General features: G+C 40.8%; 1 protein-coding gene across 6 annotated transcripts in view; it reads left to right on the top strand.

The window, feature by feature from the left end:
- Positions 1 to 12436: 12436 nt before the first annotated feature.
- LNPEP (leucyl and cystinyl aminopeptidase) overlaps positions 12437 to 25219 on the top strand; it is a 71898-nt gene continuing 59115 nt past the window's right edge. For 3 of the 6 annotated variants that reach the window (XM_068422143.1, XM_068422145.1, XM_068422144.1), the window contains exon 1: positions 19003 to 19058. Coding sequence is in view for 2 of the 6 variants with exons in the window: in XM_068422142.1 (XP_068278243.1) it covers positions 13050 to 13068 (19 nt within the window). In the remaining 4 variants the exon portion in view is untranslated. Of the gene's footprint in view, positions 13069 to 19002; positions 19059 to 25219 lie in introns of those variants that run through there. The other 3 variants (XM_068422142.1, XM_068422148.1, XM_068422146.1) reach the window with 2 other exon arrangements.

The raw sequence follows: 25219 nt of genomic DNA, 5'->3' as shown, positions 1-25219 counted from the left end.
CACACAAAAATACTGTTTCCGGTGCCACCAGAAAAATTACAGTAGTAAACTTCCTGCAAACAGGAAGGAAGAACAATGAAAAGTTGGAAGGATGCTTCTACCTCTAGCTGCATGTTAAAGGGATATTTTAAAGAGGCATATTATTCTTTACTGAAATGCAATCACATATCCAGGAAAGGCACCTCTACAAGTGACCTTGTTCAGGCCGCAGTTACCGTCCCATAAATAAGAAATGAGTTTCTGAGTTGGTGAAGTCGAGCTGGATCCAGCTCGAGAATTACAAGTTACAGCACAGTAGATTCTGTGAGTGTGGATGCACTCAAACAATTGAAAACAGAGAAGAAAAATAGCTGGCAGGAGAGAAAGGAAAAAGAAATCGAGAACCGCTGAACTAGGTAAAAGGTAATGAGGACTGCCTGAATACATCTCTCCTGCTCAGCGGAGTGCACTCACTTCAATCCAGGGTTCCAGTACCGTGTTAAAACTTGTGACATATTTTCCTGCTCCCACAATTGCCTTTTTACACAAGATCTCCTGTTTTCATGGCTGAGGGCAGCCCTGCTACCCCACCATGGCAGAGGATTGCAGTGACCAAGATGGAGAACATGCAAAAGCCTGCCATCTCTCTTGCTTTTTCACACCACTCTTTCTTCCACCTCTTCTAGAGCAGCACGTGATGTGTGTGTCACATGTCACACTGCTGTGACAAGCAGCAAATTAATAGCAGCAAAACCAGAATATTCTGTGTGGACACAACATACAGATGGCAAAATCTTAAGATGTAAAACATTACAAGTAGCAAAAACTACAGTCTCAGATCTTTTAGTAGCATTCTTATTGTTACAAAATTTGTAAATGAGATCTTGACCAGAAATGTTTTTGGAAAGCCGCTTAAGTTCAATTTAATCACAAAGGCATTCCTCCTTAAGATTCATGTAAGCCACAAAGTGGAAACAAGTGACTGCAGCTGTAGGGCTACGAGCCTTCCTATAGCAAAGACAAGGACTTGCAGATTTTTCACCCCTGTTCTGACAGATTCGATTTTATGCTCTGACTCCTATGTTTTGCTGCTTTGGCCTATTAAGCTAGAGCTATTGTTTTGCTTTTCCTGCCTTAGTGTGCTGCAAAGGAGCGAAAGCATACATAAGAATCTCTTTTAACAGCTGCTTCTCTGTTAAACATAAAGTGTGGGTGTGATTAGGAGGAGAATATGTTCACCTGGATAAAGCATGAATCTGTAGTTCCTACAGAACACGTCTTTCAGCTTTGTCATATTACAGGTAGTCTCATAGGCTTGTCTACAGCTCTATAGCCCAGCATGTGTAGAGCTATCCCAGTGGAAATATAGAGGGTGATATGGATGGGGAGGACTGTAGTGACTGTGTCATGCCCTGAATTCCAAGATCTTGTTAGGCATATCAAAACATAGTACTGCTACTTTATCTTGAAAATATGTTACACAAAGATGGAAGACGAGGAAGGGTCCTCAGCCTTTTCAGAAAAATCTGTGTGTTCTGTTTTAATTTGGGGCGGCATATAACTGTGGTACAGAAGATGAACCCAATTCACTTCTCAGTAAAATGGGTTCAGATTAATTATTTTTTTCTTTACTTCCTAGAATAAGAGCAGATAACCAGTTAGGTTTGTTTACTCTCCGTACGTTTACTTACGTATTTCAGGTTTTTTCTTCAGATATTATGGAACTGACTAAAATTTTTTAGCAGATAGGACTGTCCTTTCTGACTCCAGCGTCTGTTAGAAGACATTGTCTGTAAACATAATCTGAAAAGAAACAGAAATGTTGATTAAAAAAATGTTTTGTTTTGCATTCTTCTCAGTATGATTATTATTACCTCAGTGAACACTGTGATATTTCCAAGAAAATGGACACATGAACTGTCCAGAAAGGACTTCCATTGATTATTTTTTAATAAAATTGGAAGAGAATTAAAAGAAGACAACAATGCTTTTTGAAGGGCATTTTACCAGATAATCCTGCAAACTGCATAAATGCAGGGACTTTCTGGTGATGTTTGCAAAATTTGTTTCAAATGTTTAAAAACTTATTGACATTTATCATTTTGTTCTTGTCAACTTCTTCAGTTCCTGTGGTATGGTCATTTAATGTACCATCAGTTTCTTTGCTTCTTCCATGTGAGATCTGTGTAGAGAGTCGAGGCAGTGCACAAAGACGAGTGCACAAGGGGGCTCTGCCTCACCAAGTCTCTGAAGTTTTTTTCCTTCAGACTTTTGAACCCAGGGACTGCAGTAGTGTAGTGACCCTTGGCTGAAGAAAAGGAAGCAGAGAGAGGCTTTTGTCAGGCCCCGTCCTTGAATAAACATAGTTTATTAGGATCTTAGTGGCAACAATCCACTCCTGTCTGTGCACCATGATATGTTTCTCCATAGTTAATAAATACTAAAGTGTCATCTCCCCACTTCTCTTGTCATCTTTGGTTAGAAAGACACTAACTCAGTAAGAACGACTTGTTAGTACAGGGAGACAGAGCCCTGGATCTAATGTGGTATTTCCAGCATGAGATGAGTAACACAGCACAAGGCCTACAAGCTCTGTAAAGCCAGAAAAGCCTAGGCTGTCTGGAAGTGATCCATCGCATGATGGAGAGCATATGTATTTCTCATGTTACAGAAAGTCTCAAGGTTAATATTTCAGCATCGGACATGTAACATTTTATACATGTATTAGCTCATTTGTTTATTTAGTCATTAATGTAGTCTGCATTTGTCTTTACAGATGCTTTGTAGTGACAGTACATTGTCTGCACTTCAGAAAATGTTACTTGTAATAAATACAACAATTTTCCTTCAGTATGTACAATGTACCTTCTGCAGTATTTTAAACCAGTGATTGACAAGCAGACCTAGAATGATGAGGGCTTCATTTCCAAAAGAATGCTTCATTCTGATCTTTGTTTCCGCCCCGTATCTCCCACAGTCTGATGGTCAGGGAGTGCAGGTGAACCAAATCCTGGAGGAGTATCTCCATTGTATTAGTTACCATCAGGATGACAGGGTTTCTGTTTCTGTTGGCAGAATTCACCTGCAACAGTAGTGTCCACTCTTCCATGCAGCAGAGCTTTTTGAATACACAGTGTGGTTTTCACCCCTGTGACCACCCAGATACTCCAGTGTTTGTCCAGGGGCTTTCCCCTGAGGACTCCCTTAAGTAGTTGCTGCACATATGTTTGTTTCTTCAAGAGCAGATGGGAAAAGCAAAGGTTGCTTACCAAGATAATGCTGACAGATGTTGGTGACTGGAACCAAACTTTGCAATTGAGACTATGGTTGTCCAGTGAACATGTTTATTCAGCGTGTCCATCTTCTAAGTTGGACCACATAAAATTGTGAACCCAGTCAGTCATGTCACATTTTGTCTGCAGCTTCCACATGCTCTCAAGATTCACCCTGTTCCTCACTTCTCCCTATTAAAACTTGCTCACCCAGATCCCTTACAGCGAGTCCAGGGCCAGAGGTATATTGTGTTCAGCTATCTTGAATTGCCGGATATCCAAGGGTACCCTGCAGTATAGTGTAGAAAATTAGAGAGAGTCATTATAGCCAGTTCTCATTTGTATGTGCTGGAGAAAGCAAATTGTTAACAAATAAGGAGAAGTGAGGATATAGTGCTCCCTGACAGTATCTGGTATCTTGCACTTCCTATGAAGTTCAGGGTCCCAGAGTTTGAGAAATACTACTGCACACAGTACTATTTTCCTTTATATTTAATAAGATGAAAATTTTACAATCAATTAAACCTCCTAATAGCCCTAATAGTCCTCTCTGGGAGGAGCAGAAAATGTATTACTCACTGTCTGTACAAACTGGCCTGTTGACAGCTGTTCTTTCCACTTGGCCACTGCCGATTTGGTCTGCCAGTTCTGAATGAATACCATTGCCCAACTACCTAATGCAGCTCAGCTGCCACATAGTGCCATAACACTGACTGTCTTGAGCAGGCAGTACGCTGCCACTGCTTCCCAGCCCCAGCCTGACCTGTTTACGATCAGCTCAGATTTCTCTGCTTCTAAGTGCTTTGCTCTATGTGGGCATGCCCAGAAGCCTTTGCCATAGAAAGAGCCCATGTGAGGCAATGCTATTATTAGATACCAGCGTCCTTTGGGCACACACACATCTCATACCTTGTCAGCTGCCTATGGAGACATTTTTTCCTGTAGTAGCCTTCTCATATTAATGTGACTGGTTTTGTTTGTAGTTTGTCTTCTCATTTGGCAGTCTTAAAGCATTATCTATGCTTGAAACGTACTGCTCTGTATCAGTACTAAGTGATCTGAAGAAGCTGTTGAGTGTGCAACTGTCTACCCCAGCATTGCTACATGGTGATTATGTCACGTATTCCTAGTATTATATCACCTCACAGCACACTGATCTTTCAAAAGATATACTCTGCATTCCAGCCAGACACCCTACCAAGCATTGCTCTGTTCCAATACTGTGTGCATCTGGTGGTATTCATTAAGTGTTTTGTCAGATTCCTTCCAGACGTGAGAAATAATTTGAAAGTTTCAGCTACAATATAGTCTTATCAGCCTTCTTTTAGCTTATACTCTGCTCTTTTCCTTCAAGACAGTGCCATTTTTCAATGCCCAGACAAGGTAGCACTGGTGAGTGCCACAGCTCTTGTAACAGTGAGTACAAACAGGCTGCTGCACACACAACCAAAGTCATGTGAATTCCCCAGACATAGGATAAGACTCTTAGATGTTATTCAAAACCTTGTATTTTATTTTCAATAGACATGCACTTCCTAAGACTGTTAAAGTAACTATAATGTTCCTGGCGTCATGCTTTTTGGTCATAGTTGTTGCTGATGTGTCACTGAAGAAGACTAGAGGTTAGTGTGGAAAGTTCAAAGCTGTATGCTTCAGGTGAGCTGTTTTCCATTCCCCATTCTCAGGAGCTTGGTCCAAGGTTTCTCAACTACCCCTTAGGTTCTCTGACTAGGTTTCTTACACTAATGAGAATAGTGAAGTGGAGAGCGTAGGATAGAAAGAACGGCATTTTAATTATGATAGGGACTGATAAGTGCCAGACATACTGTGGGTATCTGTGGGAAGCTAGCTAGGATGTTGCAACAGCAGGCTGGTAACTGCATATGCATACTTGCAGTTGGTTATTCCAGAGAATTATTTTTTTTTTCCTTTCTTTTTTTTCTTTCTGGAAACTGAGTTCTAAACGTACTATTGCAGTGAGGTATCGTAGTTCACCAAATCATGAGAATTAATATTACTGTGAAATGCAGAGCTCTGTCTCTCCTCTACCTAGCTGGCAACTGTCATACGTACTGGCGAGATTTTATTGCATCATAATGCTGATGATTCTACACTTGCATAGAAATCACCAGTGTGAGAACTGAACATATTCTTGCAATTAGTGTGCAGGTATGTTTGTATGATTTCCATGGTTTCATTTCCAGGGAAGATAGCAATTTATTTTACTTCTTCATACCAGTCTATGGGAAAACTAATCTTCAGTCTAGAAACTATCAAGTTAAATCCTTAGCTTTTGTAACTCGTTGTAAAACCACTAAAGTCCAATAGAGGTGTCAGTATACCCATCCATACCTGCAGTGTGGCCCATTAAGACAATACATAGTATACAGAGAGTCGTGACAATTAGGGGCTACCTAAAAAGTTTTCAAAAATTCACGCACTTAAAATATTGCAATAAAAAAGTAAAAATTGACAAAACTGGTTAACTCTGAGCCCTTGGGACTGACATTTTATGTTATTTGATCCTCAAATAAGTTATAATTTATTTCTTTCTCTTTGAGTCCTGTGACAATATCTTATTTCACTGTATGACTCAGTCTTGAAGAAACTACTAGATTGAAAGGTGCCAAGACAAAAAAAGGGAGCACTGGCCATTTTATAGGAGCATGAGATCTTCAGATAAATCCCCTCAGGAAAGCTGAACCACAAAATGACTTATTTTTTAGCTTGTCAATACTTGAAATCTGTTCCAGATTAAATTTCGTTATTCAGTACTATGTCTTATTCCACAAATATTTTTTGTGCATTATTGGTGCTTTAATAACTGATAATTATTCCCTGCCTTTGGAGCCAGAGGTGTGGGGATGATGAATTTCTAATCCATACCAACTTTTGCTATCTGACAGTGGTATCCCTCTGGTAAGCCATGTTGTTTTTTTTAGCTATTTGGATTGTCTGTCTGTTCATATCTATACCACTTACTAGCCCAAAGTTATCCTCACGAAGTGGCATGCTGATTTTTAAATCAACATTTTTATACACCACCCAGAACTATCCTTTCCAGTTGCCACCAGCTGCAAAGTTCACATATCTGTATGTATGAACATGGACCTTATCCATGACTACTGCACTATTTTGTGACTCAAACTGCATTGACTTTCTTTGCAGAAATATTGTAATTACACCACTAATCTAGCAACAGGAACCACATGAAATCAGTGCTTCTTATGAACATGGTTGTGGAACAAATGTATGGACAGAGACTTTCCAATGGACAGAACGTAGACTATAATTTAAACACCAGTAACAATTCTATAACTACTTTCTCACAATACAAGCACAACTAGCATTAAGCAGTAGCACACAAGCCCCATTAAGTCCAATCTGTTGCTTAGAATGGATAACAGGAATAAAAAGGGGCTAAAAGCATTAAGTATTCCTTAAAATAGAGAAAATAAGAGGGATTATATTAACCTCTGAAATTATTTTCACTTTTTATTTAAAAACATAGCAAAGTAATTATAGTGTTTGATTAGAATCAATGATATGACTCTTCAACATAGAGTTATCAAAGTATTTGTTACCTGTCTTTCCCAAAGATTTCTTTCTAAAGGAACACTGCCAACATTTGATGGATGGACTTTCAGTGAAATAAAAAAAACACTAGAAAATTCACCATAGGCAAGTGGAAAGAACTCTAGCTGATGAATATATACTTAAATCAGAGCTCAAAAACATTGGCAAGACTTTATGCTTTCGTGTTGCCTTGAGATGCTGTAAGTTAGATTATGATGGTTTAAGAGATGCCACCGACACGTGCATCTTGTTTACCATATGCTGTGGTCTCTATCCTGTTACATATATTATCTGACCGAAGGCTACATTTTCACAGCAAGCAAAAGCTCTAGAGCTTTCTACATAATCTAAGACTATGAGAGCAAATCACTGAAGAATATTATTTTGATACAGAAGTAGTATTCCTACTGTTTCTTTACAATTTTCTTTTATAATCCTCTCCAGATGATTGCAAGGGTTTTTGTGCTCATGAAAGCCTTGTGCAACTGGAATCAAATTACGGATGTCAACACTGAACATTTCAGGGAAGTATGTGCAATAACGTGCACGTGTTCTGTAGCAGTACCCTGACCATTCTACTATGCCTTATGCTTGCTCCTGCTGTGTGGAAGATGAACACATCAACCCATATAGTACCCTATGGTATTCTGTGCTCTGTGAATATGCCTATCAGAAGCCAAGTTACCTACTTTGGATGATTCAGCAGACTCATATTTCCTAATTCCATACTTCCATGATTCACATCACTTAACTTTGTGACATTAGCACAAAAATGAATAAATACATGACATTAATATTCCTAGTGCTAGCTTTGCACTGCTTCTGATGAGTGGCTGATAATTTCAGTTCATAATTCTTTTGCAGCTTTCCAGCTTGCAAAACAAGAAAACAATACTAATTAGTTGCATAATAGGGTGCTTCAGAGATAAGCTGTGAGCATGGATGACTTCTTAAATTCCACAATGTTACTATGGCTATAAAATATAGGCTACTTATGCATCCTTTTTTTAACTTATTCATTAAGCACAATAGTTAAGTTCTCAAAATTTGTGATCGTTGCTGTGGCTTTACTGCCATTGATGTCATTTAATGTTGACTTCAATAAGAAAAAAGTCTTGCCAACACTGAGTGCTTTTAAAGTGCTCAGTGTGGATTTATTCTGACCAGATTTCCTACTTTGTAAAGCTTCTGCCTTAGCAAATCAGTTTACTACCATTTTTCCAAAACAAAGTTATTTTCAATGCTATAAAGTTTCAATTAGTGCTAGATAAGAGGAACTGGCTGCTTCCTAAGCTGAGGTGAGAATGGAATCACTGGAAAGAGGGCCAAATCCGTATGTTTAGAAAGCTGAAGAACTGAACCCTAAGGGGGAGATTGCTGCAGACAGCTCACCACTGGAAACAGGAGAATCTTCCTTCACTTCTTTGCCTCTCAGTCTGAGCTGTGGTTGCTTAGCTGTGTGTTCATGAGCCCTCCTTTTACTGATGCTATCCAGATCCTTTGCAGATTCTTATAGAACTCTGTAGTGTAGAATTAAATTATCCACTGTTGTGCTGAATTAGTTTTCTGCCAGATTAGGCAGTTGAAGAGTTGAATCAGCATGTAGAAGAATATTACAAACATCAGAGTTGGTGCAAGGTAAGTAGTGAGAGCATGAGGCAGGTGTAGGCAGAGAGGAAGAGCTGAGCAGGGAAAAGGACATTGTCATTTTGGCAAGTGGCAAGCTGTCAGATCTGCCTAAATCATCATGCTTAACTGTATTCTAATTTCATCTAAGGAAAAAGCAACTTTTGAATCATGCCTTGTAACATTTTGACCACAAAAGCTGGCAAGTTACTTCTGTGCTACCTGGGGGATATATTAATAGTATATGATAAATTCTAGCTAGTACATGCTTTTAAAAAAAAACCCAACAAACAAAAATTAGATGTGAGTCTTTATAGTCTAGAGGTCAGATACAAACATACTAGAAATATTCCAAGGAAAAGAGGAAAACACATTGATTTAATTTCAGGGCCTGGAAGTTTTTACAGTAGTTTATTAATTTTTATGACTTAAACAAAAACAGCAAAGCAGGAAGAGCATTTACAGGCAAAGTGTGTATACTACAATAAAATTTTCTAATGTTCTAACCCTTTCATGACTCTTCCTCCTTATAACACATCTGAGCTTGTTTTTTTTTAATCTGTAATGTAGTACTACTGTAATCCATATAGAGGCTCCAGTCCTGGGCCCCGCACTTCAAGAAAGATGTTGAGGTGTTGGAGAGAGTCCAGAGGAGGGCGACCAAGCTGGTGAAGGGTCTGGAGGGTCTGACTTACGAGGAACGGCTGAGGGAGCTGGGGTTGTTTAGCCTGGAGAAGAGGAGGCTCAGAGGTGACCTTATTGCTGTCTACAACTACCTGAAGGGAGGTTGTAGTGAAGTGGGAGTTGGCCTCTTCTCCCAGGCAACTAGTGATAGGACAAGAGGACACAGCCTCAAGCTTCTCCAGGGGAGGTTCAGGTTGGACATTAGGAAGAATTTCTTTTCAGAAAGGGTGATTAGACATTGGAATGGGCTGCCCAGGGAGGTGGTGGAGTCACCATCTCTGGATGTGTTTAAGAAAAGACTGGGCATGGCACTTAGTGCCATGGTCTAGTTGACATGGTGGTGTCAGGGCAACGGTTGGACTCGATGATCCCAGAGGTCTCTTCCAACCTGGTTGATTCTGTGATTCATGTACCACTGTAGTTTATTTCTATGTGGCTATTGAGAATGTGATTGTGATTGGCATCCTGCCAAATCTGTGTTCTAGGCCATAAAACATAAAAGATTTGCTGGACTCTAAGAAAATACACAGTTAAACCATTGAAGTAAATAATTTTGAGAGCAATGGAGCTAAATGAGATGTGGTTGTCTTTGCATATCTTAACTTATCGCAAAGTCTTGATAGAAACTTCTTCTTGCATTAGCATCCTTAAATGCTCCCTCTCTTATGTACCTCTATATGCACAATTAGAAATGTTACATGCAAGGATTCTCTGGTGTAGAGTTCACGTTGGAAAATTTTTTCCTATTGAGGCACTTACGGTACCTATCCTCTCAGATCTATTTTCATCTAACTGGTAGAAATTTTATTGTCCTTGAGATGTTTTCCCTAAGATAAATGCAAGTGGTCTTGAAGTCTTCTGAAAGAGACACAGAGAGAGGTAAGGTAACAGTGTAAACTTAACTACAATCTGTTCAAAAAGGAATGTATATCCAGGAAGTATCACTGAAAGATACATTGTGTGACAAAATACATAGCAATGACTCTTCTGTGGAAGCAGCTGCTTCTCCCAGGTATGGATACATCTGTAGAAATAGATAGATGCATAAATATATAGATAAGGATATTTATTTTGTAAACACAGTACTATGGATTCCTTGGGATAATACTCTGACCAGACAGTGGTTACCAATCGCTGTAGTTCCTGCTGGCAGAGGATGAGGATGTCAGATTTATACAGTATAGTGTGCACAGCAATGAAACAATTTTAGCTTTAAATACAAAACCTTACACTAAGGAGGAAATTAACATATTAATCAGTAGTATTAAATATTCCAGTCAAGGAATAAAGAGAACTTCCCCATTCCTTATCTCTTAGGCACAAATATTTGTTCAGGCAATGTTTTCATCTCCTTTTAAGGTCGTCGGCCAAATGGTTCACCAACCTCACACTGATTCTGAGCTACCTCTGACATGTTCTGGCAACACCGATGAAGTAACTCCCTTGTCTTCAAACCCCTGGAGTCCTGGCAACTTCCCAACTACAAAGCTCTACATCCTATTACAGTGTAGCTTCTTCTCATGTGTAGATCTGGCTGAAAACAATTGGAGACTTCCCACTGTGTCAAAGGTACCCAAGTGTCTACCTGACACTTGCAATGTTAATGTGGCCAAATCTCTGTTCCTCTCACCAGAAAGATAAACCAGGACAAAGAAGGTCTGAGTCTGTTTCCTGCTGTTTAAAAGCCAAAATATAAATATCGCAAGCGTTCTTTAGGGAAAGCAGGTCTTCAAAGACGAGAAGCGGTAGGCTTGCTAGCAATCATATTTTACTCCATGGAAAAGAATCAGTTAAGATACTGCTGAATGGAAGCTGCCAAACAAAGATGAAATACAAGCCATTGCAGATGCTTTAAGGATATATTCAGGTCTTTGAGCAATTAAACTGCATCTTTAAAAAAAAAAAAAAAGACATTGTGGTAATAGCTGACTTAAGGCCTGAAAAAAGAACCCATTTATCATTCTTCATTTTTATCAATCACTCATACCACTAAACTATAACTAAAAACTGTATATTATAGTGAAGAGTATCTGTAACTTTTGGACACAGATTTTTTTTTATCATATTGTAGAAATCCTAGCTTTTTAACAACTCCAGCAAAGCTGTAGCTTCAATTGTGTTGTATTCTGTTCTAAATGATGTTATACAAAATTACATTGAAACCCTTATTCTTCTAATATTGGACAGATGCAAATAGGTGCTACTGTGAAATGACCTCTGTACCTAACTTCATCTGTATGAATAGTTCCCATTGTATTCTCTTTGAACTTGATTTTAATAGGAAAATCCAGATATGGAAATTTCTGAACATGTAATGGAACATGATCTTATTTTAGCTCTTCTGCTTCACAGAGATGTATCATGCTAATTAAGGATTTTGGACCAGTGAAAATGAAGAATGGTGAAAGCATGTGATGAGAAGCTCAAAAAAAGTTATTCAGGCCTCTCTGCAGTATCTGCATGACACTGGGTAGGATCCTAGGGCTGCAGAGTCAGCTACGTGGTTATTAATGTTTCTTTAATATGTTTAAATATAGGCCAGGCAGGGTCAGAGCTTAGAAAAGAAAGCTCTCCGGACATCTTATGCTAATAAAAGAAATGCTTTGCTCATTTAATAATTTAAAAATACAAGTTTTTCTTTTGAGGATGAGCTGTTGTCATATGTTAAGGACTGTCTAAGAACACATTGGTGAGCAAACAGTCATTAAAACTCATATAGCTCTGTGCCCAACATTAGGGCTAGTATTAAACTCCCAGGACTTAGGGTGAAACATAACTACGACTTAGCAACAGGCTTGTCAATGTAACTAAGTGTGTGAAACACACTAAGGTGTGAAAAAGTGCACTTCTAGGTTTATGAACCAGTGAGAACAGGTACAGAGGTATAGGAATACAGTCTGAGCTCTTGTGGCCCTCTGTCCCTACTCCCCTTCCTCCCCCAAAGAACAGTTAAACTTAGTTTTCTTACTTTTTTTGGCAAAATAATATAGTGCCTTTAGATTTTTACTTCTTCATGATTAATCAACTCCCGTTTTCTTCTTTTCCAACAAACAGTGGTTAAAAATTTCCCATATTAAAGAAAAAAATGGTAGTTAGTCACAAGATAGCAGTAGTGGTCAGGGAGGAGGGGGCAGGTAAGGCAGTAGTAAGGCTAAAAATAAAAATTAACCCGAAATCGCGACGAAGGGAGCACAGCAGTAAGAGGACGGCAAAGCCGGCCAGACCCGGCCCGGCCCAGCCCAGCGGCACTGCTACGGCCGTCAGGCGCCTGCGGGGCCTCTGTACAGCGGGCCGGGGCGCCCAGGAGCCACACGGAGGCGTGCGGAACAGTGCCCGGAACCCGCTGCGGTCAGGGCATTCCGCCTCTGCAGCGGCAGGGCGGCGGCAGGCATTGGGCTGAGACACTCGAAGTAGCCCAGACGAGCAGAAAGGCAGGGGACCGCCATCCCGACGCTGGGCTCCCCGCGGTTCGCGAAGCCGCGCAGAGGCCTGCAGCCGTCCGAACCCCTGTTCCGGCCCCGGCCCTCCCGGGCTTGAGTCGTGCGGGGAGGCGGGTCTGTGCGAGTAGTAGGCGGTGCAGCGGCGCCCAGCCGAGGGGTGAGAGAGGAGAAGGCGCCGAGGCCCGGGAAGATGTTTGGTGCGCGCTTGCTGCGCTGAAAAAGCTGCTGAGCAGGGAGCCGCGGACGGAGTCTGTTGTGTCCCCGACCGCTGGAGGGGCGGTACAGGGTCGGTGGGCAGTGACTGCGGCGTGAGGGGCCGCAGCAGCCCGGCGGAGCCCGGGGCAGCGTCCGTCCTGCGAGCATGCGGCGGCAGGAGGAGGAGTGAAGAGTCGTGTCTGCGCCTCCGCGTCCTTTCACCCCCACCTCGCCAGGGCTTTGCTCTCGCGGGCTGAGGGCGGACTCCGGGAAGAAGATGGAGCCGTTTCCCAGCGGTGAGTACCGCGGCAGCGCCGCGCTGGCAGCGGGCGCACCCCGAGCCGGCGGCGGAGCCCGGGGCGCAGGGAACCCGTCCCCGCAGCAGGGCCGCCTCGCCGCCTGGCAGAGGCGCTCCCTGGGCGGCCGCCGCGCCGCGGGACCCGGGCGCAGCTGGTGCTTCCGGCGGGAGCTGCTCGCCCAGAGGCACGGAAGAGCCGCCTTAGTCGTGCAGCCCCTGTGGTCCGCGGCTTGCAAATTACCTCAGATGTTGTTTTATTTGGGTTAATTAGGCACGCATGTCTTTAACTAGTAAGATGAGCGGATGCTCTCTTTTTCGGTACTGTTGCGCTTTTTATTGCCCGGCCGTGGTCTCACGGTGGCAGATAACGAACACTAGGAAGCCGAGGCAACTCCTAAACCAGGGTTTGCTCTCGCTGTTAGTTGCTCCGAGGAGACAGCCTTATATGGGTCCGGGGTGCCAAAGCCACCATGACTCTCTGATGGGAAGGAGGAACCGGACGCTCTCTTTATGCCGTTTTCCTGATCCAGGCACTGAGCAGTGTCTCGTCCCAGCGAGGGAAAAGAGAAATAAAATACAAGAGGATCTAGGGTGCTTCAAACCCTAGGGTGTTTCAGGGTGTTCCTGGAAGCCAAAAAGCTTTCAGAATTGTCCATGCATTGACAGAAGTGCTTGAGATAACGATGTGGTTGCAGCTTTGAGATAAGCATACAGGAACGTTTGTTGACATCCTGATACAGCAGCATGCATAGGGATTGAGTGCACCCTCAGCAAATTTGCAGATGACACCAAGCTGGGTGGGAGTGTCGATCTGCTGGAGGGTAGGATGGCCCTACCGAGGGATCTGGACAGGTTAGATAGATGGGCCGAGACCAACGGCATGAGGTTCAACAAGAACAAGTGCTGGGTCTTACAGTTTGGCCACAACAACCCCATGCAGCGCTACAGGTTGGGGGAAGAGTGGTTAGAAAGCAGCCCAGCGGAAAGAGACCTGGGGGTGCTGATCGACAGCTGGCTAAACATGAGCCAGCAGTGTGCCCAGGTGGCCAAGAAGGCCAATGGCATCCTGGCCTCTATTAGGAATAGTGTAGCCAGCCAGTCTAGGGAAGTGATCGTCCCTCTGTACTCGGCGCTGGTGAGGCTGCTCCTTGAATACTGTGTCCAGTTCTGGGCCCCGCACTTCAAGAAAGATGTTGAGGTGTTGGAGCGAGTCCAGAGGAGGGCGACCAAGCTGGTGAAGGGTCTGGAGGGTCTGACCTATGAGGAACAGCTGAGGGAGCTGGGGTTGTTTAGCCTGGAGAAGAGGAGGCTCAGAGGTGACCTATTGCTGTCTACAACTACCTGAAGGGAGGTTGTAGTGAAGTGGGAGTCGGCCTCTTCTCCCAGGCAACTAGCGATAAGACAAGAGGACACAGCCTCAAGCTTCTCCAGGGGAGGTTCAGGTTGGACATTAGGAAGAATTTCTTTTCAGAAAGGGTGATTAGACATTGGAATGGGCTGCCCAAGGAGGTGGTGGAGTCACCATCTCTGGATGTGTTTAAGAAAAGACTGGGCATGGCACTTAGTGCCATGGTCTAGTTGACATGGTGGTGTCAGGGCAACGGTTGGACTTGATGATCCCAGAGGTCTCTTCCAACCTGATTGATTCTGTGATTCTGTGATTTTGTGATTCTGTGTACATCCCGCTCTTGTGACTGAAGTGAAGCCACGTGAAGTCCGTGTTACTACTGCCTCAGCATTAGTAACACATTCTACCCATCCAGGACAGAGGAGGAAATGAAGCTGTCAGATCAAACTGAAACTAAAGTATGCTTGGTTAGATACAAGACTGTAGCCAAATATGGAATTAGGACAAGGCACTGGCTAAAACAACAGCCTTCCTGTTGAAAATGCAGCATTTTTATTATAGGTCGGATTTCGTCTGTTAAATGACAAGCATGCTGGGTCGCCATAGCTAAAGCATAAGGTACAGTTTGCTGAATTATATTTTAACTCCTCAGTGACCTGCCAATTCAGAGTGCAAAACTTTGCCAAATTCAGAAAAACGCCATGCAATAGAAAGTAAATTTTCTTTTCACTTGAGAAATATATTGTCATTGTCTTGTGCTTCCATTTTCTCAAATACACTAAAACCTCCCTATCCTTTATATGCTGTTGTTTTTAGAATCCGAAGGCTTTGAGCTCTGGATGTCTTTTGTTGGTTTAACTAGCAAGATGGACCTTTTTCTTCTTCTTTTTTTTTTTTTTTAAAGTACACTTCTGTGGAGGTATTTTTTGTTTGTCATGTTAAAATTACAGTCGGTATCATCAGTTGGTGTTTTGGTTTTGTACTTAATCCTGGCATTAGTAGAAGATCTTTCAACTACAGTTTATTACAATCACAGGGTGGTAATCTGCATTCCTGTGTGGATGGTAAAAAGACCTTGTCTTTAATAGTAATGCAGTTTTGGGGAGAATATTTTTGAAGTCATCTAAGTCCATTCCCTTTGAGGGGGACAGTCATCATGTTGCTATCACTTTAAAAGTCTGTTTGGCATAATACTGTTCCTGCATTGTGCAACAAAACATTAAAAAATTCTGCTTTTTATCCATGCAACTGAAAGAAATGGTGGTGTGGGCCTGGGCATACAGTTGAAGGGTACCTTGTGCTACTACTGAGAAGTGTTGTTCATGCACAGAGCTTCCTAATGTTGTTCTCTGAAGTGAAAAGCCTGGAGATGATGGTGAGACTGTTTGGAAGAAAATTTTGAGCTGAAGCTGGTTATAGTATTTCCTCCAGAAAGCTGTCTCTGCTGGAAGGGACACTGAAGAGAATGTGCAAATATTAGAGCAGAGGTGTTGCTCGTTATTTTTATGACCTTGAGGCGTATTTGGTTCTCAATAGCAGCTGCTAAAATCTGAAGTGAAGAGGATGCTTATATTATTGGCTTTTTATATACAATTTTCATTTCCATGGCTGGTGATCTGGAAGCTTTTGTGGGCATCAAATCTTTCAAATAAACTGTGCTTCACGGTAATGGAAAGATTTTTTGTTTTACAATAGCAATGAGTTTTCTTTGCGGGTCTGTGTACTGATTTCCTGTGCAAAGTGCTGCTGTGTAAATTCAGGGGAAAAGATGGCTATCCCAGGAAGCTTACAGTATTATATTTGTAGCTCTCTGAGTTCTTTGGGGCCCTTGTAAAATAGAGGGAACAGACTGAATCTTAAGATTTTCCAAAAGCATTTCAGTTGGATTCAGAACTCTGGTGCCCATTTGTCAAACTGACAAGAAGACAATTTCTTATTTTACTGTACTGTGTCAGAATGGATGTGTATCTTAAAATAGTCTTTAAGGCAGCGAATGAACTAAAGTGGATGTGGAAGATCACTGTTTTTCTAATTCAGTATTTGGCATTTTTTCTTTTCTTTAAATAAAAGCAAAAACACAGCCATAATTAATTTCAAAAGTTGAAGAAACCTTTATCCTTTCCTTGAAATGCCAGTGGGTGTGCTAGACTCTTTATTGTTTGATTAGTTTCCCCAGTGGAAATACTCAGATAACCTAAATAAAAATATTTAAGATTTCTTTTTTGACTTCACCCTCCCTATCCCTGTACTGGAAGCTTAGGTCCAGTCCTCTTTGGAGAGATCTCTGCTATGCCTTCCCTCCTGCCCAAGAGTTTACTTGGAGATAATGTGGGAGGTCTGTGACTCTGGAAGAACAGTTAATTTCAGATCTATTTTTAGGGCCTGGAAGGGCTGAGTTGATCGTAGAATATCTCGAGTTGGAAGGGTCCCATAAGGATCATCGAGTTCAATTCCCTGCTCCTCACAGGACTACCTGAGTGTTGTCCAGACGCTCCTTGAACTCTGACAGCCTTGGTGCTGTGACCACTTCCCTGGGGAGCCTGTTCCAGTGACTGACCACACTCGCAGTGAAGAACCTTTTCCCACTGTCGAATCTGAACTTCCCTTGAAATGTTATAAATATTATAAGTTAATAAATGTTTTAGAAATAGTTACAGGTAAGATTTTACTTTTTGAGACAAATTCTTCTATTTTACATGACTATTCTTGATTTGAAACCTTTCCAGAAATATGAATAATCAAAGTGTAATCAAAAAATGCATGAAAAACTTCCTTGTTGCACATAATTTTTTTAATGAGTTCTATGATCTCAAATTCCTCTAAATTGGGAACTGCAAATTAATGAGCAGAATTTATTTATTCTGACTAGTCATTTGTTGTCTAAACATTTGCACTAAAAAAACCCTCCAAAAGTGAAATACTTACTAAAGGGGATATGTCATGTAATTTGGGGCATCTCTCGTTTGGACAATATCACAAAATATTTTGCAAGCCTTTTGCTTTTATTTTTAGATTGTATGTGTTTCTGAAGGATCATTTTACCATTTCCCGTTTAATACATTAAACATGAAACTTTTGCATTTGAGACGAAAGGAGAGGGTATAAGTGAGCTATTACAGTGTTTCTCACTTCAGACAGGTGACATGCGTAAACAAGTTATTGCAGAAGGGATAACTTGTGACGATCTGCTGAAATGCAAATAACATTCACTTTCACTGACATTGTTGAATGATTTTTATCCTTTTTTACACAGCAAATGGAAACTTTGAAATTAATTACATAATGAAACCGATGAACAAAATTAAAAGGCTGTCATGGGAAGAAGTGGTTTTTTTTGTAGGAGGTAGAAACAAACCAAGTTAGGTAATGTCATTTACAAAATGAAAAATATCATTTGCAAAATCTAGTTATTTCAGCTAGTTCCTGTCAGTTCCGAAATGTTTTCTTTCTTTGCATTAGTTTTGTTCAGTATATACATGTATTGGAGATTGCAGGAGCATATTCTGTGTGCATAGCCTAAGTCTATTGGGAGCAACAGGCATACCCTTAACCGTCAGTATTGTATAGTGTTGTGTCATGGAGCAGAAGGGTTCCTATTTGTTTCAAACTGTATTATTCAGTCCTAAACAACAGACTGAGTACTCTGTTTTGGTAAGTTGATAGATTAAAAAATCTAAGAGGTCTGTTCTCGGTGTCCTTTTCCCCCCCCATGTTTTGCATATCCCAGCATTTTACTTTAGTCAAATATTACTGAGAGAAAAAAAATGCTGATGGCATCTGTTTCTAAATGTGAGTTTTGTGTTGTTCAAGTGCATGCTGCTGGATAGTATTTTTTTCACAAAGCTGTGTTGTAGCTTGTGCATCTTGTCTTCCTGTGTCAGCTAAGCTAAACAGGAACCTGTTTTCTCAATAAGTTGGATATGAATTTGCTTTTACTGCATTTCTGTGAACTCCCTGTCTAACAATGGATGCTGAGAAATTAATTGAGTAATTCGGATGCAGTCTGTGTAGCTGGGAGAGCAAGCATCTCTCTCTGGGCTCCATTCATGTATATACACAGTTAAGACTTACATGCTTTCTTTTGCTGGCACTTTACAGTATAAACTGGGATCTGGGTGTATTAGCAACATATCTGGGACAGAGTACTTAAACACCTGTTATAAAGTGAAAAGCAATTTGATGATCAGAATAATAAGGGAAGTAGATGAACACATGAAGAGACAAGAGAGAAAAAACTTAATCTACTTGAAATGTTTTATTTTGGCAAGACCAAACATGGTGAGTTGGAAAGAGACTGAAAATCTCTTTCCCTGTTAAAACAATGTCTGCAGAACAGAGTATAGATGTTCACCACGGATTGTTTGTTAGTATTTTTCCACTAAGGAGATGGTGTTCCACTTGTGGAATGAAGGAAGCCACTGAATATCTGCCTGATATCTCATGAGTCAAAAATGTTGAAAGCTTATGTTGACCTCAATATCCACTGTAAAAGTATTCCAGGACTGTCTTGTCATCTTTTTTTGGAAGATGATGCAAGGTCCAGCAACCGTGTTTGACATTTGTGAGGCTGTGTGCACATGTGCTAGATAAAGCCCCATAATGACTGCCATAGAAAATGCTGAGAACTAATAAAAGCTAAGGTAAAACCACTTATGCTTGTTTAGCGAATCAGAATTTTTTGTTTCATATTTGGTGGGCATTGCTATAATAATTACCTACGAAGATGCTGAATTCACGTTTATTTAATGCATGTCTCTGGTTTGAGTAGTGATGAATTCAGCTGCATTGAGAGAATTCAAGTTTTCCTTTTCCTCCTTCACTCAGTGATTTGAGTGAAGGAAGTTCAGTGAATTTCCAGCTCTGCTGGACAGGTTTTTTTTTCATTAAGTACAAAAGCAAAGATTGTGAGCAAAACCATTAAGATTTCTTTATGAGTGAGAGCAATATTATTCCTTTGTCTGCCAGAGAAATCTGTATGCGTGGCAGCTACTGCTTGGACTTCTGTCCAACACTACCTTAAAATAACATCAAATTAACTTTTAAAATACACTAGCATTTTTTGTGAGCTGGGTTTTAAGTGCCAGTAAGTGTTTTAAAGAGTATGTGTGTACTTTCTAATAGTTGTGTTTTGACTATTTTTGGTACTGCTTTAAACAGTGGAAGTATATTAACCTTAAATTGTAAGAATCACAAAAAGATTGTGTACCTTGTAGCCAGGAAGAAAGAGAGAGAACAGATGGAGACTCTTGAAGGGAATGGGGAGGAAGGAGGGGAGGGAACAGCTCTGGAAAACTCATCCAGTTGATCGAAGAGACAGGAATTTCAGAGTAATATGGTGTGTTGGGTTCTGCTCAGTTTGTCTCCCTGCAGCACGGCTGATGTTTTATTCCATCATGAGGTTGTCTCACAAAGGATGTTCAAAGATCTCAGTGCCTTGTTCTTCTATTAGGTTATTCAGGATGTGTAGTAATGTACTGCAGCAGTGGTCTTCTTTACTACAGCTAGTGAAGAGTAAGACAGGGGAATCCTGATTCCACTGAAATATGAGACGCTTTTGGTGATTTGTTTGTTCAAGGGGAGATAAGGTGGTTTTTTATTTTGGAATGGTTTTTTGCCCACCAAAGCTCCCACCAAGCTGTCTGGAGGAGTCTGTTTCAGTGTGCTTTAGTAAGCACAGCTGAGTGCAGAGAGCTTTTCTTGAGTTGTAGTCACTCTTTGACATTGAAGGAATCGATTCTGCAAGCACCGGAATTCTTGTGTAACCATACTTCCCTCACAGTGCCATTGCCTTTTATGGGGAACCAGCTGTGTTTAAAACTGCTGTGTTAAGAATGTGCCTGATTTGCCTGCTGCTTCAGGGCCTAACACTGCTTTTCATTTAAGCCTTTCTTTTGTATAAAATCTGACAATTTCTTCTGCAGTAACAATGAATTGTTAACACATCAATAGAATCACTTTTAACTGTTTTTCACGCATGTAAACCAATCTTTATGGAAACAGCCAGGCTTATATTTGTGGCAGTCCAAAAAGCTTCGGAATACTTTAGAAGTCTCATTACTTCTGAGCTGTAAACCATTATAAGAGAAGGACAAAGAGCAGGTTTTCAGAAAATGGAACTGTGAATACAGCATGTATAAGCTGTCAGTTTTGTTCCCCAAGTTTGTGGTTTTTATCATTGATGGAGACATTAATGAGACCTCAGTGTCTCTTTTAGCACAACTGAGTATTCATAAGTGTGAATACTTGTATGTAAAGTATTATTCTACAAACAACTGGAAAATAATTAAAGGAGCCATTACAAAATATGCACTTTAGCAATTAAAAATACAAATGAAAAGAAAATAAGAGCTAATAATCTTTAAAAGCATACAACCTGTTAAACTTTCAACGAATGAAAGACAAAATGCAAGGAAACAGATTAAATCTTCCTTCATATCTATCTTCTGTGATTACAGTACTGTGATGCTACCATGACGGTGGTCAGCATTGCAGTGGTAGGAATGCTGTGTTTGTCCTGCATTACGTACACTGATTAGGCTGGCATACTCCATCACAGCAATTGACTTGTTGGCAACTCGATTGATTGATTTGGCAAAAGTTCAGGCTAGTGCTGTGCTGAGGGATGGTTCCTGGAATAGAATAGGGTACACTAGATGTTAAAATGCAGGAGGGTCAGTATCTTTTGTACTTAGAAGTTCTTTATGATTTTTTCCCCCTCTATGTATACATAAAGCAGTGAAAGCCATTTGTGTGGAGTATCTAAAAGAACAATATGTAGATTCTAAATCTTATCTTTGCCAAATTTTGGTGCTTTTCACAGAAAGAGTAGGCCATATTGGGTTAACTTTTCATCTGTAAAAACTATGATTGTGAGATTGAGATCAGTGAAGGCAAAAAAACCTCATGTGTGGAGGAGAACAGAACTGTTATTATGGCGGGTTGTAAAATTGGCGGGGCTATGATCTACAGAAATTCTTCTCTTCTAAATAAAAATTGGTAATTAAAAATATGCTTTGTCTAGAGAGGAACTAAGAGTTGTCTTTTTTTATTTCTCTTGTATCTTTTCCTCTCATTTTGCTATTTTCTTTCTTTTCCTGCTGGCAGCATATGTGCTCTGAAATCTATGTACATTCTAGTAACACTGGTGTGGCCAAGTGGGCAAAGCAACCCAGAGTACTCACAAGATCAAAATAGCTGCCTGTATGCACAGCTTGTTGATTGGAGCTCCCTTGGGATTGGCTCTAGAGTGACCCTGATGGTATTTCTGCAGAAGTCTTTCACAAACCCTGAGGGGCATGTTCATCTGCTGGTAGATTGGTCTGGCACTCTGTGCGGTCTGCAGCTCTCCCACCTGCTTTTTCTGTGGTGAGAGTGAGTGAAAGAGATGATCCCAGGGTACCTTCTGAAAAGTGTCTGATATCTGAGCTGCCACCACCCCCATGGTGTTTATAATTAAGTTGATTTCAAAGCTGATATGTGATACTTGGGTAGGGTTTTGGAGCAATTTATATCTCAGTATTGCTTGAGCTACCATGCAGACACACTGCCACTTCTTTCTCTGTCAAGTCCTTTGTCTTGTTATGTAATGAAACTGATAAAAATTTGCGGAGGTGTATTGTTGCCCTGTTCGGATCATAGAAAATTTACAGTGTTGGGAGTTATAGGCTGAAACACTGATTATGAAGCAGTGAACATGCAATACTTGCTTGTGACTTACAAATGGGTTTGTACAGTGTTATGACTGGAGTTGTCAAGTGTGTATTAAGCAACAATAGTAATCCAGAAGGCACATTGGGGTTTTTTTTTAGAATCTGTTCAAGATGAGAGGGTATGATAGTTCAAATTTATTACTTTAGGGGAAAAAAAAAAAAAGACTAAGCAAGCATGAGGTTGTTTACAGTCTGTTAGATGTTTTGCAAACTTCTCTAAAAATTTTTCCTCAGAATGACTGATACGGGCAGAGGAAGCTTTTGTAACGTCAGCTGTGATGAGCCTGGTATTTATCAGCCATGAAACTGATGGACAGATATAGTGAAGAAGATAGATAGTCAGCAGTCCTGAATATGGGAGTTCAGTAGCTTGAGAAATTTGAGACACAACTTGCTGTGTGTCTCCAAGACTCAGGGCCTTTTCATTAGACTCCTGTGGTTAAACATCTTCTATGATTTTAATTGCAAAATGTGCCCTTGATCAGTTTGGAAACAGGAAACTAAAACCCCATGTTCTAAAATTAAAGTTCAGAGCCCTCTTTCCCATCCAGTGTTTTGTTCAGCCAGTGGCTGAGGATAGAACACTGGCTTATTGTTGTTGGGACTTGTAGAAGGTTTTCTCCCTCAGTAGTGCCCAAAAAGCACGTAATTTAAAACAACCTCCTCCTTTTCCCTTCCCTCCACTTCCCCCGCTTTTCACTGTGGAAACCTAAATTGTACCAGATTGAAATTTGAAAATTTTGGGGGGAGATGTGAATGGACTTCCTATATACCTGTGCTGGATATCAAAATCTAGACTAAGCTTGTATTGATTAGCCTTAAATTTTCCAGTTATCTCCATTTACCTCCAGAGAAATAGTTACCAAAAAAAGCCTTACCTTTTTTGCCAGTTGAATAGGTAGAGTGTTCAGTAAATGAACTAAATTGATATGACAAGAAATAATGATCATAAACCAAGAAGTACCTGGTCCAGAATGATGTGCGGAAAACAGACTCCACAACCGGCAGGATTGTAAAGTAGGTATGTTTATTCAGCGCTGGGCAGCACGGGGCGGGGGGGCGGGGAGGTAGTCCCACCAAAGTCGTGCGCGCCTTCGTGGTAATTCAGCTTGTATTTATGTAGCAAAGTGTTACATATTCATCATTTCAAGAACGCCTATACATATTCATTACTTTCCCCGAGAAGGTGGTCTTTATTATAATAAGTTCCTCCTGGTGGTCGTGGGCCGGGGTCTCAGGGATGAAGGCCGTATGTCTTCCTTGCTGTGCACTTCTCACCTTTTCTTCTTGCACGAGCATGGTAACATCTTGGCTCAAACAGCAAGACCAGTTCTCACTGGGTTTTGTATAACCTTAATGTTCTGCAGCTTGTTCTATTGAGATATGCTTAGGCAGTTAATTTACGCATCAGGCTGATAAGATAAAGAATTAAAGAATTTCTCAACCCCCCAGGACAGCTCACAGGCAAAGAATTTCGCACCCCCCAGAACAGCTCACACTCAGATCAAACAGCAAGTAAAAAAAGAAAAGGAGTTATGTCCCTCATCAAGAGCAAGCTGGAAAGATTTTAAGATGAAAAGCCTGCCTTTTAAAAAATCACTGCATTGTTTAATGCAGGGTATCACTGCACAGAGTTTTTCTGTAAACTTCAGGGCCAGAAATCCCGTAAGATTAATAATTTGCTTTCATGCAGACTCTGAATAAATACAACGTTTTGTTTGAGGTTCCCCCTCCCTTTCTTCTGTTGGGGAAAACAGAAACATTACTGCTTGCCTGACCCACCAAAGCATGAGGTTTTGGTTAGGATTTTACGTATGTTTCCCAATATATTCAGGGATTTTGCATGTGATCATCAAGAGTCTGTGCCAATGCCCTTCTACTCTTTCTGAAAGTGATTTGCTGTGTCCCAGAGAGCTGTGTCTATGTACTGCACATGAAAATAGCAACAGGGATTATTTACTGACTATGCTGTAATCAGTTGCTCATGGGCAAAATTTAAGAAATCCTATATAACTTCTGTCAGGTGGTATTTTAGAAGAACAACAAAGCAATTTTTAAAATTAATGTTTGTTATTTAAGAACATTTTTTTCCACTTTAAAGTTTTTTATTGCTTCCTGCACAGTGTTGAGGTATTTATTTCCAAGCTATGACAAGACAAGACATAATGTGTCAGAGAGGGTGAGCTGACAGATAGAGAGAGGAGAAGTTAGAAGTTAAGTGAATCCTATGTCTTTGCTTGGAAACTAAAGTAAGGCAAGAACTAGTTAAGAGTTTGTGACGATCACAGGCTCCAAAGTAAGGAACCACAAGTTAATTCCTGTGTTAACAGCTCCTCAAATAGGTGTACAGTCCTTGTAGTGAATCTGTGGACATAGTGCTCAGAGGAGAAGTAGCAAGAACCTGCTCACGTTTTTAATTATTTCATCTTCTGGGTAGCAGCAGTAGAAAGCCCAAGAGCTGCTACTCTGAAAGGAGCAGAGGAACAAAGAGGAGGATGGAAAACCGAACTGTCTCTGCATTATCTTGGACACAGGTGTCTGGGAAGGGATGGTGGAATGTGGTGAGAGGATGATGTATCTTTCTCTTAGAGGCAGAAGTGATGAGGTAGGAGAGGAAATAGGCACAGTGATGTTCACTATGTGCTGTTCTACCAGTTTTAATAGCTGGGAATACAGTATACCATCAGCAAATAAATTGAGAAAGTCCTTGCAAATTGAGCAATTTGCTTGACTAGGTCAGATTTATACGACTTATACCTAATGTTAAAAATCCCTATGGTAAGCAATTAATTTATAGAATCATAGAATCATTTAGGTTGGAAAAGATAGTTAAGATCATAGAGCCCAACCATTAACATAACACTACCAAGTCCACTGCTAAACCGTCCCTAAGTGCCACATCTACATGTCTTTTAAATACCTCCAGGGAGGGTGACTCAACCATTTTCCTGGGCAGCCTGTTCCAATGCTTGACAACCCTTTGGGTGAAGAAATTTTTCCTAATATCTGATCTAAACCTCCCCTGGTGCAACTTGAGGCAGTTTTGTCTTGTCTTCTCGCTTGTTACTTGGGAGAAGAGACTGACACCCACC

Source organism: Nyctibius grandis, chromosome Z (genome assembly GCF_013368605.1).
Source record: "Nyctibius grandis isolate bNycGra1 chromosome Z, bNycGra1.pri, whole genome shotgun sequence".
NCBI classification, from domain to species: Eukaryota; Metazoa; Chordata; class Aves; order Nyctibiiformes; family Nyctibiidae; genus Nyctibius; species Nyctibius grandis.
This window is presented reverse-complemented; position numbering and strand designations above follow the sequence as displayed.